General features: G+C 46.8%; 2 protein-coding genes and 1 long non-coding RNA gene across 4 annotated transcripts; 1 reads left to right on the forward strand and 2 right to left on the reverse strand.

Annotated features, from left to right (window-relative positions):
* The first annotated feature begins 51 nt into the window (after positions 1–51).
* Positions 52–7,672, forward strand: chb (CLIP-associating protein). The gene is made up of 2 exons (XM_089259801.1): positions 52–932; positions 2,804–7,672. The coding sequence occupies exon 2, from the start codon at positions 2,881–2,883 to the stop codon at positions 7,363–7,365; it is 4,485 nt and encodes a 1,494-aa protein (XP_089115927.1). The 5' UTR covers positions 52–932; positions 2,804–2,880; the 3' UTR covers positions 7,366–7,672.
* LOC149091391 (uncharacterized) lies at positions 119–2,285 on the reverse strand. The gene is made up of 2 exons (XR_016196730.1): positions 1,777–2,285; positions 119–1,689 (listed from the first exon to the last, which is right to left on the reverse strand). It is a non-coding gene; the product is annotated as an uncharacterized LOC149091391 (long non-coding RNA).
* A 1,482-nt stretch (positions 7,673–9,154) lies between the features above and the next one.
* Positions 9,155–15,892, reverse strand: LOC115563460 (uncharacterized). 2 transcript variants are annotated; one of them, XM_089259817.1, is made up of 4 exons: positions 14,588–15,892; positions 11,453–11,715; positions 10,195–10,593; positions 9,155–9,836 (listed from the first exon to the last, which is right to left on the reverse strand). In XM_089259817.1, the coding sequence occupies exons 1-4, from the start codon at positions 15,660–15,662 to the stop codon at positions 9,411–9,413; spliced, it is 2,163 nt and encodes a 720-aa protein (XP_089115943.1). In that variant the 5' UTR covers positions 15,663–15,892; the 3' UTR covers positions 9,155–9,410. The 2 variants fall into 2 exon arrangements, with proteins under 2 accessions (XP_089115943.1, XP_089115942.1); XM_089259816.1 differs by having other exon boundaries at positions 10,195–10,596.
* Positions 15,893–16,120: the final 228 nt, after the last annotated feature.

Genomic DNA, 16,120 nt, shown 5'->3' on the forward strand with positions numbered 1-16,120 from the left:
ACTATCGATATGCAGTCGTAGTTGCCCAATGCAACCCTGTACATGATATCGATGTGAGAGCTCGTATCGATTTATGGCAACAACCGATGAGCAAGAAGAGGCAATTTTTCGCAACGCGCAACAAAATCGGTATAAAATTAATGTAAAAAGAGTGAAAAGAATTTAATGAATAGGCTAAATAACAAGCAAACATTGAAAATGTGCAACAAAATGTGATGTTTGTCAAATCGAACAACCGCAACGCGGACAAATTGCGAGTGCAAATCTGACCCATGAGCAATGAGAGAGGAAGAGAGCAAGAGAACATACACAGGCAAACAGCGCGTCACTGAAAAAGTTCACGAATTCAGCCAACAGCAGCAGCAGAAGCAGCAGACGAGACTTTGAAGACGTTGGAATTTGTGTTGAACCCGCGGCAGCCCGACGGCGCTGCGACTGCGACGGCGACGAACACCTCTGGCAGTAAGCAATAACGGTAGACGAACGAGAAAGAGAGCACCGATATTGCAACAACAACAAATGTCATTTTAACGTGTTAAAGTGAAACTGCGCGCAACAACAACAACAATAACAATAATAATAATAATAGAAATAAAGAAGTGGGTGAGCGGAGGCAAAAATAAGAGCAAAACTGTGATCTCTCATCTGGCAATTGTTCAATTGGCTGTGCTTGAAACGATATAGAATTTATTTAATACCCGTATTTGTGTGCATTACAAATTGTTTGTTCAATTTCCAACTGGAAAATCAATTTTGAACATTGCCCAAGGCGGCCAACAAGCACCAGCAGCAACAGCAGTTGTTGTTGCTGTTGTTGCTGTTGCTGGCGTCAGACCCAACCCAAAACAAAAAAATTGAGCGTAAAACGAAGAGAGGGAGCCGAAGCAGCAGAAAAAGAAGAAGCAGAAGCAGCAGCCGGATTTGCAAATAAAGTAAGTATTTATTTAGGCATGTGTGTGAGAGAGTGAGAGGAGTGTGCGTATCTGTGAGCGTGTTAAAAAAAGATCATGCAACTATTTGGCCAAGACACGCATTCGCACTCGCCTCCGCTTCCGTTTTTTTAAATATTTTTTTTATTTTGCTTTTCATGTGACATTTAAATTTAACAAATTCGCCTTCGGCCAGTCCAATTGGAACAGCTGCTGCTTGTTTTTCAAAACTAACAGCGTGGCCGCAGCCTTTAATCGACTAGCCCTATCTTATCGTCTAGTTGGAGTTGCAAAAGTTCTAAAAAAGTTGGTCGTTACGAAAGCTACGCCCAGCGCTGTATTGCGGTTGCTGTTATTTTATTATAAATAGAAAATTGCGTATGCAATGCTAATTTGTTGCTTGTTCGCTTAAAGCTCTCTCTGTGTCCACCTCTCTCTCTTCCTCTCATGAGCAAACAAGTCGCTGTTGTTGCTTAGTAATTGTCGACACACTCTTCTACCTCTACAACTTGCTGTTGGCTGTCATATTATCTCATTTAGCTATTTCCATAAGTATGTTGTTTCTTTTTGTTACGCTGTGTCGCTGTTGTTGTTGCGCTCTCTTTCTCTCTCTCTCTCTCTCTGACTGTCTATAGTCGGCTTGGCGTCGACGTCGCTGCCGCTGGCGCTGCAGATATTAACAGCGACGCTCGTCATTTACCGTTTATGTCGCTTCCGTAACCAGAGCCAGTAACAGCTGAAGCAGCGGCAGCGCCGCAACCTTTTTGGGTTATTATTGTTTATAGTTTTTATTTTTGTAGTTTTTGGACATTTAACTGCCTATCCAACTATAACTACAACTACCCACCCATCCACCCACAAATTGAGCAGCACTCCTCGTCCGTCACGCTCAACGCGGTGAGATGATTCATGTTTGTGCACAACGACGACGTAACAACGCCCCGCTCACACCTACTACTCCCAACACCCCCCGTCCGACGCCTCCTCTGCGCTGTCATTCCAGCACACTACCATCTGCCAGTATGTCCATGCCAGTGCTCATTCTCCCACCCGCACAGCCATTCACCTACTTTTCGCAGCCCAAACACTGACTTCATTTCTCACACACACACACGCACATAAACGTACACGCGCACATGCACGCACACTCACGCATACTCAGGCACATGGATAAACACATAAATTGTTGCCCATTTTGCACGTTTGTGCGACTGTTGCTGCTGCTTCTTCTTCTTCTTTATCGTGTTACGGTCGCAGCAGCTTCTTCTTCTTCTTCTTCTTCTTGCTCTGCATTTAATGTGCGCGCGCGCAGTTTACAGTTTGAATTGCGCGCTTCATTTGAAGCTGTGATATTTTGGTATTTATTATATTAAAAACATATAGTAACTAATTTCTTACATTAACTAGCAAAAATAATAATAATTATTGTTAGTTATTAATAAATCTGATGCTTTGAGCTCCAGTGAATGCAATCCATAAATTGAAGAGTAAATAGAATCTATTTTTGGGTTTTGACAAAACTTAAGTAGATTTTAATGTTATTGTTTTTTTGTAAATCATATTATTTAGCTTTGTCAAAATTGTTGCAGATTTTTATAGTTGTTTGATATAGTGTTTGTTTACCTTTAATTAGTTGACTAACTGAACAAATTAGCCGTCTGCAATTATTTTGATGTTTTATTTAGAGCGAGAAAAAAGTGAATCAATCTATTTATAAATAACCGTTGACATTCGTTTTCTCATGCATTTCATCTGCTTAAATTACATTGACCTGCATTGCAACGTGCCACAGAGTCGTGTGGCATAAATATTTAATACAATTTGCTCAAGCCAAAAGCTAAAATCAATTTGATGTCCATTCACTTTTATTGCAGGTGCAACACTCGGCACACACACACACACACACTCACGCTGTTATAAAGAAAGAGAGAGAGAGAGAGAGAAAGAGAGAATGGCGTACCGCAAGCCAAGCGATTTGGATGGCTTCATTCAACAGATGCCCAAGGCGGATATGCGCGTCAAGGTCCAATTGGCTGAGGATCTGGTGACATTCCTCAGCGACGACACCAATTCAATTGTGTGCACAGACATGGGCTTCCTCATTGACAATCTGATGCCCTGGCTGACGGGCAGCCACTTCAAGATCGCACAAAAGTCACTCGAGGCCTTCTCGGAGCTGATCAAGCGTTTGGGCTCCGACTTCAATGCGTATACGGCCACCGTGCTGCCCCATGTGATCGATCGCCTGGGCGACAGTCGAGACACTGTGCGCGAGAAGGCGCAGCTGCTGCTGCGCGATCTCATGGAGCACAAAGTTCAGTCGCCCCAGACGCTAATTGACAAACTGGCCGTCACCTGCTTCAAGCACAAGAATGCCAAAGTGCGCGAGGAGTTCCTGCAGACGATTGTGAATGCGCTCAACGAGTACGGCACCCAGCAGCTCAGCGTCCGGGTGTACATAGCGCCGGTGTGTGCCCTGCTCGGTGATCCCACGGTGAATGTGCGCGAGGCGGCCATACAGACGCTCGTGGAGATCTATAAGCATGTGGGCGATCGTCTGCGACCGGATCTGCGACGCATTGACGATATGCCTGCCTCGAAGCTGGCGCTGCTCGAGCAGAAGTTCGATCAGGTGAAGCTGGAGGGGCTGCTGCTGCCCTCGGCGCTGCGCAACGGCACCAATGGCAGCGGTCTGGACGAGGGGGACAACATCTCAGTGCGGGAGCGGCCCACAAAGATTGTCAAGCGACAGCTACACTCGGCCTCGTCGATGCAGCGCCAGAAGCCCACTACGAACGACGTGGCCGGCGATGCGGGCGCCGTGACCATGGAGATATTTGAGGCAAGCTTTGAGCAGGTGCCGCAATTGACTATATTCCATGCCAAGGACATGGATGATATATACAAGCAAATCCTAGTTATCATAAGCGATAAGAATGCCGACTGGGAGAAGCGCGTGGATGCCTTCAAGAAGGTGCGCGCTCTGCTGATGCTCAACTATCAGGCGCAGCAGCAATTCATGACTGTGCAGCTGAAGGAGTTATCTCTGGCCTTCCTGGACGTACTGAAGGAGGAGCTGCGCTCGCAGGTGATCAGGGAGGCATGCATCACCATTGCGTACATGTCCAAGACGTTGCGCAACAAACTGGACTCCTTCTGCTGGAGCATACTGGAGCAGCTGATACAGCTGATCCAGAACTCGGCAAAGGTGATTGCATCGGCCTCCACGCTGGCCCTCAAATATATCATCAAATATACGCACGCGCCGAAGCTGCTGAAGATCTACTTCGAGACGTTGCAGCAGTCCAAGTCGAAGGACATCCGCTCAACGCTCTGCGAGCTGATGGTGCTGCTCTTCGAGGAGTGGCAAACGAAATCCCTGGAACGACACGCCATCATTCTGCGCGACACGCTCAAGAAGTCCATTGGCGACGCGGACAGCGAGGCGCGCCGGCATTCCCGTCTCGCCTACTGGGCATTCCGTCGCCACTTTCCCGATCTGGCGGATCAGATCTATGGCAGTCTGGACATAGCTGCGCAGCGGGCACTGGAACGGGAGCGTGACGGTGGCAGCAGCAACAACAGCAACGGTGGCGTCCAGCAGCGCCCGGTGGCACCGTCACGCATCGGACGCAGCACCACGAACTCGCTGCAGAAGGCCACGCCCAGTATGCGCTCCATCTCCGCCGTGGACACGGCGGCGGCACAGCGCGCCAAGGCACGGGCCCAATACACGCTCTACTCGAGGCAGAAGAAACCCGCGGTGGCTGTCACGAACAGCAATCTGCATGCTGGATCCACAACGTCGAGCTCGGCAAGCGGTGGCTCGTTACCGCGGCCACGCCTCAATTCCAACAGCGGCCACCAGAACGTCTCGCCGGGCACGGTGACGCCCACCACACGCATCGGACGTACACGGGCTGGCGTCTCTCAATCCCAGCCCGGATCGCGCTCCACATCGCCGAGCACCAAGCTGCGAGATCATTATGGCATGGGCGGCTATTTCAGGGGCGGTGCCACGGGGGCCATACCCAAAAAGGCATCCGGCATACCGCGCAGCACCGCCAGCTCCAGAGAGACGAGTCCCAGTCGCTTGGGCAGTGGAGGCGGGCTGATGAAGCGCAGCATCTACTCGACCGGCTCCAGTGCGCGGCGAACACCCGAACGCAATAATCCCGTGCGCAGCACAGCTGCATCCCGTCTGCTGGCCCAATCCCGCGAAGCCGAACTCTCGCTGGGAGGAGGGAGCGGCAGCAATCCAGGAGATGGCGATGTGGCCGACTATGTGTCTGGCGACTTTATGCGCAGCGGCGGCATCCGCATGGGACGCAAGCTGCTGGGCCGCGATGAATCGGACGATATTGACTCGGAGGCGAGCTCAGTGTGCTCGGAGCGCTCCTTTGACTCGAGCTATACGCGCGGCAACAACTCCATGTCGAACTATTCGCTGAGTGGCTCACGGAATCGCCTGGATTGGAACACCCAGCGGGCGCCCTTCGACGATATTGAGACAATTATCCAATATTGCGCCTCCACGCACTGGGGCGAGCGCAAGGACGGCCTGATCAGTCTCACCCAGTATCTGGCCGACGGCAAGGAGCTGACGCCACAGCAGCTGCAATGCGTCCTGGACATGTTTCGCAAAATGTTTATGGACACGCACACTAAAGTCTACTCTTTGTTTTTAGATACGGTCACTGAGTTGATTCTGGTGCACGCACCCGAGCTCCACGACTGGCTGTTCATACTGCTGACGCGGCTGTTCAATAAGCTGGGCACCGATCTGCTCAACTCGATGCACAGCAAGATCTGGAAGACTCTGCAGGTGGTACACGAATACTTTCCGACGCAGCTGCAGCTCAAGGAGCTGTTCCGCATCATATCGGACAACACACAGACGCCGACGACAAAGACACGCATCGCCATTCTGCGCTTCCTGGCCGAGCTGGTCAACACGTACGGCAAGAGCAGCGACTTTCCCAGCGATCAGAACCAGAGCTGTGAGCGCACCATCCTGAAGCTCGCCCAAATGGCGGGCGATCACAAGTCGATGGAGCTGCGCTCTCAGGCGCGCCAATGCCTGGTGGCGCTCTACAATCTGAATACGCCGCAAATGACAAAGATGCTGGCGGCACTGCCCAAGGGATACCAGGATACGGCACGGCTGTGCATCCAATCCAATATACGGCGACAGAGCAGCGGCGCCAACTCGCCGAGCAGCTCGCCGCTGAGCAGCAGCAGCCCTAAGCCGCTGCAGAGTCCGAGTGTTGGGCCCTTCTCCTCGCTCAATATGCACATGAATTCTAGTCCGCGCTCACGCCAATCGTCTGTGGAGCAGGAGGTGAACTATGGCTTCTCCGAGCTGGAGGTGCAGCACAATATACAAAAGACCTCCGAGGAGATACGTTCCTGCTTTGCGGGCGGCCAGTACCAATCGCTCGCGCCCAATGGCTACAATGGACACCATCTGCAATTCGCCATCGATCAGCAGCAGCAGCAGCATCAGCAATCCGGTCGAGATCTGACAGCGCAGCAGGACTCGCTGTCATCGAATTCGAAAACCCAATCGTCGGCCAACACCACGCAATCGAATACGCCGGAATCGGCCACGATGCGACTGGACACCACGGCTCCGCCAGCTCAGCCAGCGTCAAAGATTTCGCTGCTCGTTGCGGAGAACGGGGAGCTGATACTGCCGGGCAATCTGCTCGAGAGCGAGGTGATGCGCGTCGCCCTGACCCTCAACAAGGATCAGCCCGTGGAGCAGCTGCAGACGGCGCTGACCAATCTGGGCATCTGCATACGGGGCGGCAACTGTGAGCTGCCCAACAAGCATTTCAAGTCGATAATGCGTATGCTGCTGCACATGCTCGAGGCGGAGCACACGGATGTGATCATCGCTGGCCTGCACGTGCTCAGCAAGATTGTGCGCAGCGACAAGATGCGTCACAATTGGCTGAACTTCCTCGAGCTGATCCTGCTGAAGATCATGAACTGCTATCAGCACAGCAAGGAGGCGCTGCGCGAAATAGATACGATGATACCGCGGATAGCGCCGGCCCTGCCACTAGATCTGACCATTAACATTGTGAATCCGGTGATTGCGACGGGCGCCTTTCCAGCCAATCTGTGCGCCATCAAAATTCTGCTCGAGGTAACCGAACAGCACGGCACCGAGATAACAGATGCCCACCTGGACACAGTGTTTCCGAATCTGGCCCGGTCCGCCGACGATCAGCAGTCGATGGTGCGCAAGGCGGCGGTCTTCTGCATTGTCAAGCTGTATCTAGTGCTCGGCGAGGAGAAGCTCAAGCCGAAGCTCGCGGTGATGAATCCCAGCAAAGTGCGTCTACTCAACGTGTACATTGAGAAGCAGCGCAACTCCAACTCGGCCGGTGGCTCCACCAAGAACTCATCGGCGGCATCGTCCTCATGATTGCGAGCCAACATCCAAAGCTCACACACACACACGAACACCACACACAAAGACACGTCGTCTCTTAGCTTATGCAAAAAGTGAAAAAACGAAGAAAACTTAAAAAAAAAAACAAAAAATAAATAAGAAAAAACGATACATATAAACTAAAACACAATTGATGATATACATATATATGAAACGATATAAAACATACTAATTAATTTATAAACCTAATTATTACTGATGGATGAGCAACATCGTCATCAGCATCAAGGCAATAATGCTAACAAATTCAATAATTGTGTAATTGTTTATTACTATTAAAGCGAAAGCAAAAGAAAACAAAAACAGGCAAAAACAAAAACAAAACAGAACAAACTATTTATATACTTCAAAGAAAACTAAAATGAGAAACTTGTAGCCAACTTGTAACAGTCTCCCAATACACACACACACACACACTCCCACGTACACTGTATCCAGTTTTCTTGCAGTTTTGCTTCTATTTCTTTTATATATATATAATGAGTCACTTAATCATCTATGATTTCCTTTAGTTCTTAAGTCTTTAAGCAAACACCTAAATAATTTTTCTCTCTTTAATTTCCGCTCAACTCGAAGAAAGCAACTACAAAAAAAAAAAACTAATTTACACAATTTTCTGCTGTTTTTACAAGAACAACTATTTTTGTAATTATTTAATAAAACAACAAAAAACAACGCACTTCTAGGTTATGTAATAATATTTATAAATTAATTAAATCAATAAAAATAAAAACAAAACCGTTAAAACATAAAAACAAGACAAGCAAAAAAAATAAAATAAAAACATTAAAAAACGCTCCCAAAATATATAAATCAATTCGTTTGGCTTTTATTATGTGTAGCAATAAAAAAATTCAATTTTTACGCTAATTTGATTCTTGATTTATTTTGTTTTTGTTTTTTTTTTTTTTTTCATCATAAAATTTAAACGTTCAAATATTTGTTTTATTTACACAAGGACTTAAAATTAACTACATGTATATATAATTTTTTTTTTTTTTGTTTTTGTTTTCTTTTTTAAACCTTGAAAATATTTGTCATAAAATTTCAACACTATGAAGTTTTTATTTTCTTTTTGTTGTGTGAATAATTTTTTAATTAACAACTAATTTTTTTTTATTTAATGATTTGACTAAAAAACATTTTTGAATGTTTTATCGATGTGTTTTTTTTTCTTTTTTGGATTTGGATTTGTTTTTAATTCATTACATTTTGTTGGGCCCTTTTGAAACCTGAACTGGTTTTTTTTTTATACATTAAAACTGATAAAAAATTTGTCAAAAATTTCAAATCGTTTTTTCTATAATGTAACTAAATTAAGGCACTTAAATCGAAATGAAATGAATAAATAAAAATTGTTTAGCAATTCAAATTGGAGAAGTACAAAAAGAAAATGAAGAAAATCAAGTTAAAATATTTAGTGCTTTGCTTTAACTAATTACAAATTAAAATTAAAAACTTGCATTAAGTACCGTTGTAATATGTATTGTTGTATATATACCGTATATATATATTATATAACTAACAGAACGTCAAAGTCGTTTCATTTATGTCGCATCAAAGTTCTTTTCAATGGCACATCTTTCACTAATTATAATTAATTACGCAGAGAAATTGCCTAGAAACGAAAACCGAGAGAACGAAATGCATTGCTCTACGAGTATGTACAGTGGGACAATTCGGTTGCTCCAATGGCAAACATTTTGTGTGCTCATTCAACATTCAACTACTTAACGCTTACTTATCAATTTACATTTTGGCCTTGTTTGTTTTTTCCATTTATACTTTTTTTTTTTTATATGAATTTTGCACGCAATCAACGCCAGCAATGCCCGACAATAAAATACTCTACAATCTGTTTTCGGGGCGGGGCATTGCCGTATTTTGACCGAAAAAGGCACACACAGAGAGAATTTCTTTTCTTTAAATGACAAAACGACAAGGTTATCCATATATATATATATATATATATACTCTATATATATATATATTAATTCTTTTTTTTTTGGTGAGCTCTTTCAATAGCCATTGCAGCGTATCTCGTTGTAGCGCGCTCTGCTCGCCGCACTGTAGGCCGCATAGCCGTATCGCTCATACGCCGCATAGTCCGCCGCATAGTAGGGATAGAGCTGGCCACGCATACGACTGCGCGACATTTGACTGTGACTGTGGTGACCGGGACTCGGATAGCCATAGCCATGCTGCTCCTCGTATGGCCAATAGCCGTGCATGTTCCCACCAATTGGGGCATCATAGTAGCTGCTGCCCATGTTGCTGCTGTAGTTGCTGCTGCTGCTGCTGTTGCTGTTGCTGCTGTAGCTCGCTGCGTATTCCTCGGCCAATCGCTCGACCAGACTCTCGGGCGTTTGCAGAAAACGCTCCGAGAAGCGCCCGATTTCGGTGGAGCCGAACGCCTGCTGAAAGCCAGGCAAAGGCTTGATATCCTGTGAGGAAACAATATTGAATCAATTGCTGTATGAATAGAACTGTAAACGTTGTAAATGTCTGACTAGTGTATACCCTGTAGGTACAATAGATGCCTAAGCCCTGCAGCTCCTGCTGTCATGTTATATCTATGTTAACAATGTTTTTTGATTAATATCTCAAAAGCTTCCCTTAATAAACATGTTCTAATGAATAAAATATTTTGAGACAATCTAATTCCATTATTAGTTTGGTATAAACTTAGTCAAATAATTGTCGAAATTGCTGCTGCTTTAGCTAGGGGTATTCAAGCTATTCAAAAGCCATTTCTTTTGCTTCTGTGTGCGTCTGTGTGTGTGTGTGCGTGTTTGGGCTCACCCTTATTTGTTCGCGCACTGTGGACTCCATGGCTTCTACATGCTCCGTTTCCGTTTCCGTTTCCCGTTTGCTCGCCTTGCGTTTTGATTTCTTGCTCGGTATGAGATCGCATTCGATTATGCGGTTGTTGTTGTTGATGTTTGTGTTGCTGTTGTTGTTGTTGTTGTTGCTGTTGCGATTTTTGGCATTGCGCTTGCTGCTCAACGGCTGATGATGCTGCTGTTGCTGCTGCTGCTGCAGCAGGGGCGCCAGCGCAGGCGGCACAGTGTTCGTTGCAACCGCCGCTGAGAGCCCATAGCCGACGGGCGAGTTCTGCGGCGCTGGCGGCGTGCGTGACCGTCTCGATGCCGGACTCCAGTTGTGCGTAGCTCCCGCTGATGTTGCTGCTGTTGGCAGCTGCTGCTGTAACAACAACAAGCAAACAAACAAAAATCGATTTAGTTTGCAGTTGCAGCACAAAAAGTTGCTACGCTCAAGTGGCGGGCACTTGAAACTTGCAAACAGCAAAGGTGCCCTGTGAGGCGCGTGCTCATAGCTTGTGTTGTCAAGCAACCCAACCCAGGCAACTCCGCCCAGCCAGCCCACCGACAAGCACAACAGCAGCAGCCCATTGAAGTTCACCCAAAAATCAATAGGCGCCCGCTTTTGCTGCTGCTGCAGAGACACCCTGTAGTAAGGCTTCCGGCTAGCTAGCGCGCTCGGTCTAGGAGCTCTGTAGCTGCGCTTTACTTGAGTCACCCTGTTCAAAGGCTTTCGGCTTGTGCGGCGCTCTCTTTACTTGCGCATGCTCACTTTTGCGCACTCTCACTCTCTAGTGCGCTCGCTCTCTGTTGTCTGTCTGGTGTCGCTCTCTGCCTAGAAAGCCGGTCGATGGAGCTAAACGCATTTCGCTTTTGGTCTTCTCTTTTGAGTCGGCTGCTGCGGCGGCTGCTGCTGCTGCTGCTGCTGCGCTGCTGCTATTGTAACGGGGCATCATTGTAGTCTGTCATTATCAGTCTGTCGTTACATTGCTTCTGCTTCTTCTTCCTCTCCTTTTTTGTTGCTTTGCCCTAATTTGCCATGGCATCTGCGTGGCGCTGCGTTGCCTAATTGAACCGCTGCTGTTGCTGCTGCTGCTGCTGTTGTTGCTGCTGTTGGCGCTGCTGTCACCTGTCTGTTGCTTAATTAGACAAGTCAGATGCCCCCTGCTATCACAGCCAGCCCCTGCCCCATCCCCTTTCCGACTGCAGTTTTAATTTGTAATTTTGCGCCAACTTACCCCGACTGCATCGTCGTTGATTTGATTAGCTGTCGACTGCTGCTCCCCAATATCCTGCGGCGCTGTTGGTGTTTGTGTTGTTGGTGTTGCTGATGTCTGCTTGTTGGGCTTCGCCAAATTGATTTCCGCACGGTTCACAACATCCGGCTGCTCCGCATGGCCCGCCTTATCAGTATCATTCACAATAGGCGGCGACGCTAACGCTGACGCTGACGTCGATGTCGACGTGGGAGTGGACGTCGCTGCCGTCGTGCTTATGTCATCTGGAAAATTGGCAAAAATAAAGCGCCCGCCCAGGCAGGCAGCGTGTGTTAAATAAAAATCAATAAAGATTGCCTTCGCACATTTTTTTTTTTTTATTATTTTTTTCGCATATTATTTTTGAGGCGTTTTGTAATTATTTTGTCATGCGTGCTGGCGGCTATCAAGGGTTAAAAAGACAAAGGTTCAGTCAGGTTGACCAGCGCGAGAGAGCCGTAGCTTTCGTGGCTGTTGTTCTTGTTGCTTTTTTTTCGCACTCGCTTATCAAATTTCTTATATTTATATTTATTTTTTTCTAACGGGGGTAGCTAAGAGAGTAAGGCTCGTGCAGAGAGAGAGAGAGAGAGAGCTTGAGAGTGAGAGATTGAGAGCGAGTGAGTGTATATGTGTGTGTAAGCGACACATCAACATGCACTTGTTGAACGTGTCAAGCACATGCACACACACACATGCATACGCATAGGCTCGCACACACACACTCACTCACATTCGGCTGTTAGTCGGCATGTAAAAATTTATAGCATACTTTTCAGCGCATGCGACTGGGCTCGCATTGTTTACGTATTTTCTGTTGTGGGCAGCGCGACGAGTCGCGATATTCGATTTGAATTGTTGTTGTTGCTATTGTTGTTATTGTAATGGTATTCACGTCAAATAAATCAATTATAATCAATTTAAAGGCTGATAATAGCGCGTGGGTGCGAGCATATTAGCTTAATAACAGTTGATTGAATAACTATATTACTTTATTAATCTTTTATTATCATTAGCTCGCTCATATAGTATATTTGAAGATCTATAAAAAATATTATAGCTAGTAAAATATTAAAGAATTTTTATAGATTTCGCTTAATGCACAGAATTTCCGCGTGGAAATAAATCAATTAATAAATAATTTTAATTGCTAATAATAAGTGATATATTTCTGAATTATTTTATGTAGATTTTAGTAAGAATAAACAGGTATTTTGATTGAATATCTTATAGCTATCTTTGCTGAAGCAACCGCCGGTCTCTCTACTCTGTTCATTTTAAATCATATTCTATATCTAAGCTATATAATCTCTATCCAAACTACTCTTAGCATAAGCTTTCAGCTTATTGCGCATCCTTTGCTGCTGGTGTTTTTTTTTTCTTCTCGAACTACAGTTGACTTGTCATAACGGACATTGATTTTTGCGTCAATGCTGGGTACCTCTACAGCAAATATTGCATGAACAGCCCCCATGTTCCAGGGTGTCTCTTCTTTATACGTATGTATGTGTGTGTGTGTCTGCGCGTTTGTCTCTGTGTGTGTTGGGCAAACAGCAAGCAGCTACAAATAACCCACCACATTGCGTTGTAAAGTTCATTTACATGCTCCGCTGTGATGACATTTCACGCACACACCCTCAAATCATATTTGTACAAGTGTGTGTGTGTGTGCGTATGTGTGTGTAAGTTGAGCGCCCATTGATAAGCAATGGCTATGCCCACAAGTCTCGTTTGCATTAGGAAATATTTAGGGAAAGCTGACAAACTGTGGAGTTAGGGTCACCGAGCCGAGTGTGTATGTGTGCGTGTGTGTGTGCGTGTGAGTGTGATGCTCCCTTGCACACTTAACACCTTCCATCCACTTGCCATCGTTCAGCTGTGTGTGTGACGCGTCATCAGCCAAGTTAACTTATTGATTCGCCAAGCACGCCTCCGCCAAAAAGTCAAATCAGAATCAGCTCATCAAAGGGGAGAGCCAAACCCCCCACTGCCAGTGCCTTGCGTGCCTAAATAGACAGCTAATTTTCAAGTCCTTTAAAGCAACATGACGTAGGCTCGTCACAGTTAACGGCGAACAGTCGACAGCCGACAGAGCCCACGCCACCTTGTGCTAAGTCGTTGCGACAGGAAGCGGAAGCATTTGAGCAGTTAACCAACGCTGATTGGTTGAGTGTTTGCAAAATGTCGACTCTGCTCTACTCTCCCCTCCTCTGCTCAGCCCTCTACTCTTCTTTCGTCTACCCAACTGCTCAACTGACCGTCATGTCGTGTCAAATGGCTGGCTGACGGACAGTTGCTGCTGCTGCTGCTGCTGCTGATGAGGCTGACGGCGGAGCGTTGATGGCGACTCAAATGGACGCTCTTTGCATTCATTTGCATGCAAAATCAAGTATACGCAGTGGCTTGGCTTACAAGCAGTGGACAACCAGCACAGTGGAAACTCTGCCCGGCTTGCCATTTATAATTGAATAGAAAATGTGATGTGAAAAGTTATGTATAATATGTGCTTTTTAGTTCCAGTTTGATTAAGCAAGTTTCAGTTGCTTAATTGAGTTACTAAAAGTTTTGTAAAATGCTCAAAAATGTTAAAGGTCGCTCTCTCTCACTCTCAATTTGTTCTTTTAGCTGTAGCTAACTGTTATGTTGCTTAAATTCCTCTTTAATATATGTACATAAGCTTGACTTTTCTTCTAAGTTTGAATTCATTCATGCAAGCATTAACAGACTGTAACTTTGCATGCAACGATAAGCTCCTTTTTTATTTCTCCCTCTCCATCTCTCTTATTTGATCGTATTCTGTTAGCATTGGCATTAAAATTCTGCCACTCTCTTATATTCACGGCAGACTCTCTTTGTTTTAACAGCTTTGCTGTTAACTTACGCTGTTAACAGCCTATGCCTATTTTAACAGCAAGTATTTAATTTTAACAGCAGACCACAGTGCATAAATTATGTTGCATGATTTATGTACACTGCTGCTTCGGCTGCTTGAGCTGCCACTGGTCGGGCTTAAATGCTTGTTACATAATCTAGTCTGACATATGTTTGCATAAATTTTCAATAATTGCGTCGCCCCCTGCATAATTGTACATTAAATGGAGCGTAATGCTGACAACTTACCGGGCATATCGACAACAGCTGCTGCCTCCACATGCTGCTGCTGCTGTTGTTGTTGCTGCTGCTGCTGCTGTTGTTGCTGTTGTTGCTGCTGCTGCTGCTGTTGTTGTTCTTCTTCGTAGTCTCGGCCATCGGCTGGACAATGATAGGACACACAGGAGGCGGACTCCACGGACATATTCACTGGATACTCGCCGCTGTAGACGGGCGTGCTCTGGCTGCTGTCGCTGCGTGCTCGCGTGCTGCAATTGCTGATGCCGCTATCGGTGCCGGTGGCACTGATCAGTGGAGGCGATGTGGTTAATCTTTGGCTGGGTGAATTTGCGTCCGCTTCATGCTCCAGCTTGATTTGCTCTGGCTGCAACTCCTCTAGCTTGTGCTGTTGTTGTTGCTGCTGTTGTAGCTGCATCTGCTGCTGCTGCTGCTGATGCTGATGCTGCTCTGTGTAGTTGCGTAATGGCTCCAAATAGTTGGGCGGCAACACTGTGCGATTCGGTGCCGGCGTCGTTGAACGTCCGGGCGTTGCATAGTGCGTGGACGTGGCTGGCTGATAGGCGGCAAAGCCGCGTGCCTGACCAAAGGCGGAAGCACTGTAAAGCGCAGGCGCTGGCTGCTCATAGCTGCTGCTGCTGCTCAGGTGTTGCTGGTGCTGCTGTTGCTGCTGAAGCTGATGTTGCTGGTGCTGCTGAAGCTGATGTTGCTGGTGCTGCTGCTGCTGCTGTTGATAGGCATGTTGCGCATGTGGGCGAGGCGGATAGTGTAGCACACTGGAGGGGATCAGCTGCTGGCCAGCGGGCGTGAACATGCTCGCATGATGATGCTGATGCGGCGACGGCTGACTGTAGTGGGGCGAGGCGTAGGGCGCATAGCGATAATAGCTGGGCATATAGGAGGCGGGGCCGGGAGCGGGGCCCGGACTGGAGCTGCCATAGCCATAGCCATAGGGATTGTAGGCGCTGCCATAGCCGCCGCGATAACCAGGCGCTGCATAGTGAGACATGGCCTGAGCTTGGGCCTGGGTTTGAGCCTGAGCCGGGTGCAGTTGCTCGTAGTAGCCGGCGGCGTATCTGTCCGACATGTTGGCCAGCTGTGTGTGTCCTTGCAGCTTAGTGGCGCCGCTCGTGCAACAGCCACACTAACACTAACAACGGCAAAGTTGACTGCCCCGTTCCCTTAGCAGTTGCTGGGCCGGCCATATTGCCAATGCCGGGGCTATCCAATTACATGTGTCTCTTATTGATTTTATACTCGACTGACGTGTGTCCTGTCCCTTTGCTGTCTCCCTTGCTGTGCAGTCCTTAAAGGCGCCTGTAAGCAAGAATAAAACGTGTGAAATGTTAGCCTGCACTTAAAGCTTAAATATTTCATTGGTCGGAGTCGAAGTCAGAGTTGGGGTAAGGCGTCTGCCGTTAATTTGCTCAGCTCGTATGTGTCCACAATTCAATTAATGCTAAACAATAACACTTAATGCTCATTTCGCAAGACAATAAAGCTGCAGGATATGCCGTGTGTGTACGGCATAATGAGACAGCGCTC

This window comes from Drosophila navojoa, chromosome 4, assembly GCF_054131105.1.
Source record: "Drosophila navojoa isolate 15081-1374.11 chromosome 4, UAZ_NAV_1.0, whole genome shotgun sequence".
NCBI classification, from domain to species: Eukaryota; Metazoa; Arthropoda; class Insecta; order Diptera; family Drosophilidae; genus Drosophila; species Drosophila navojoa.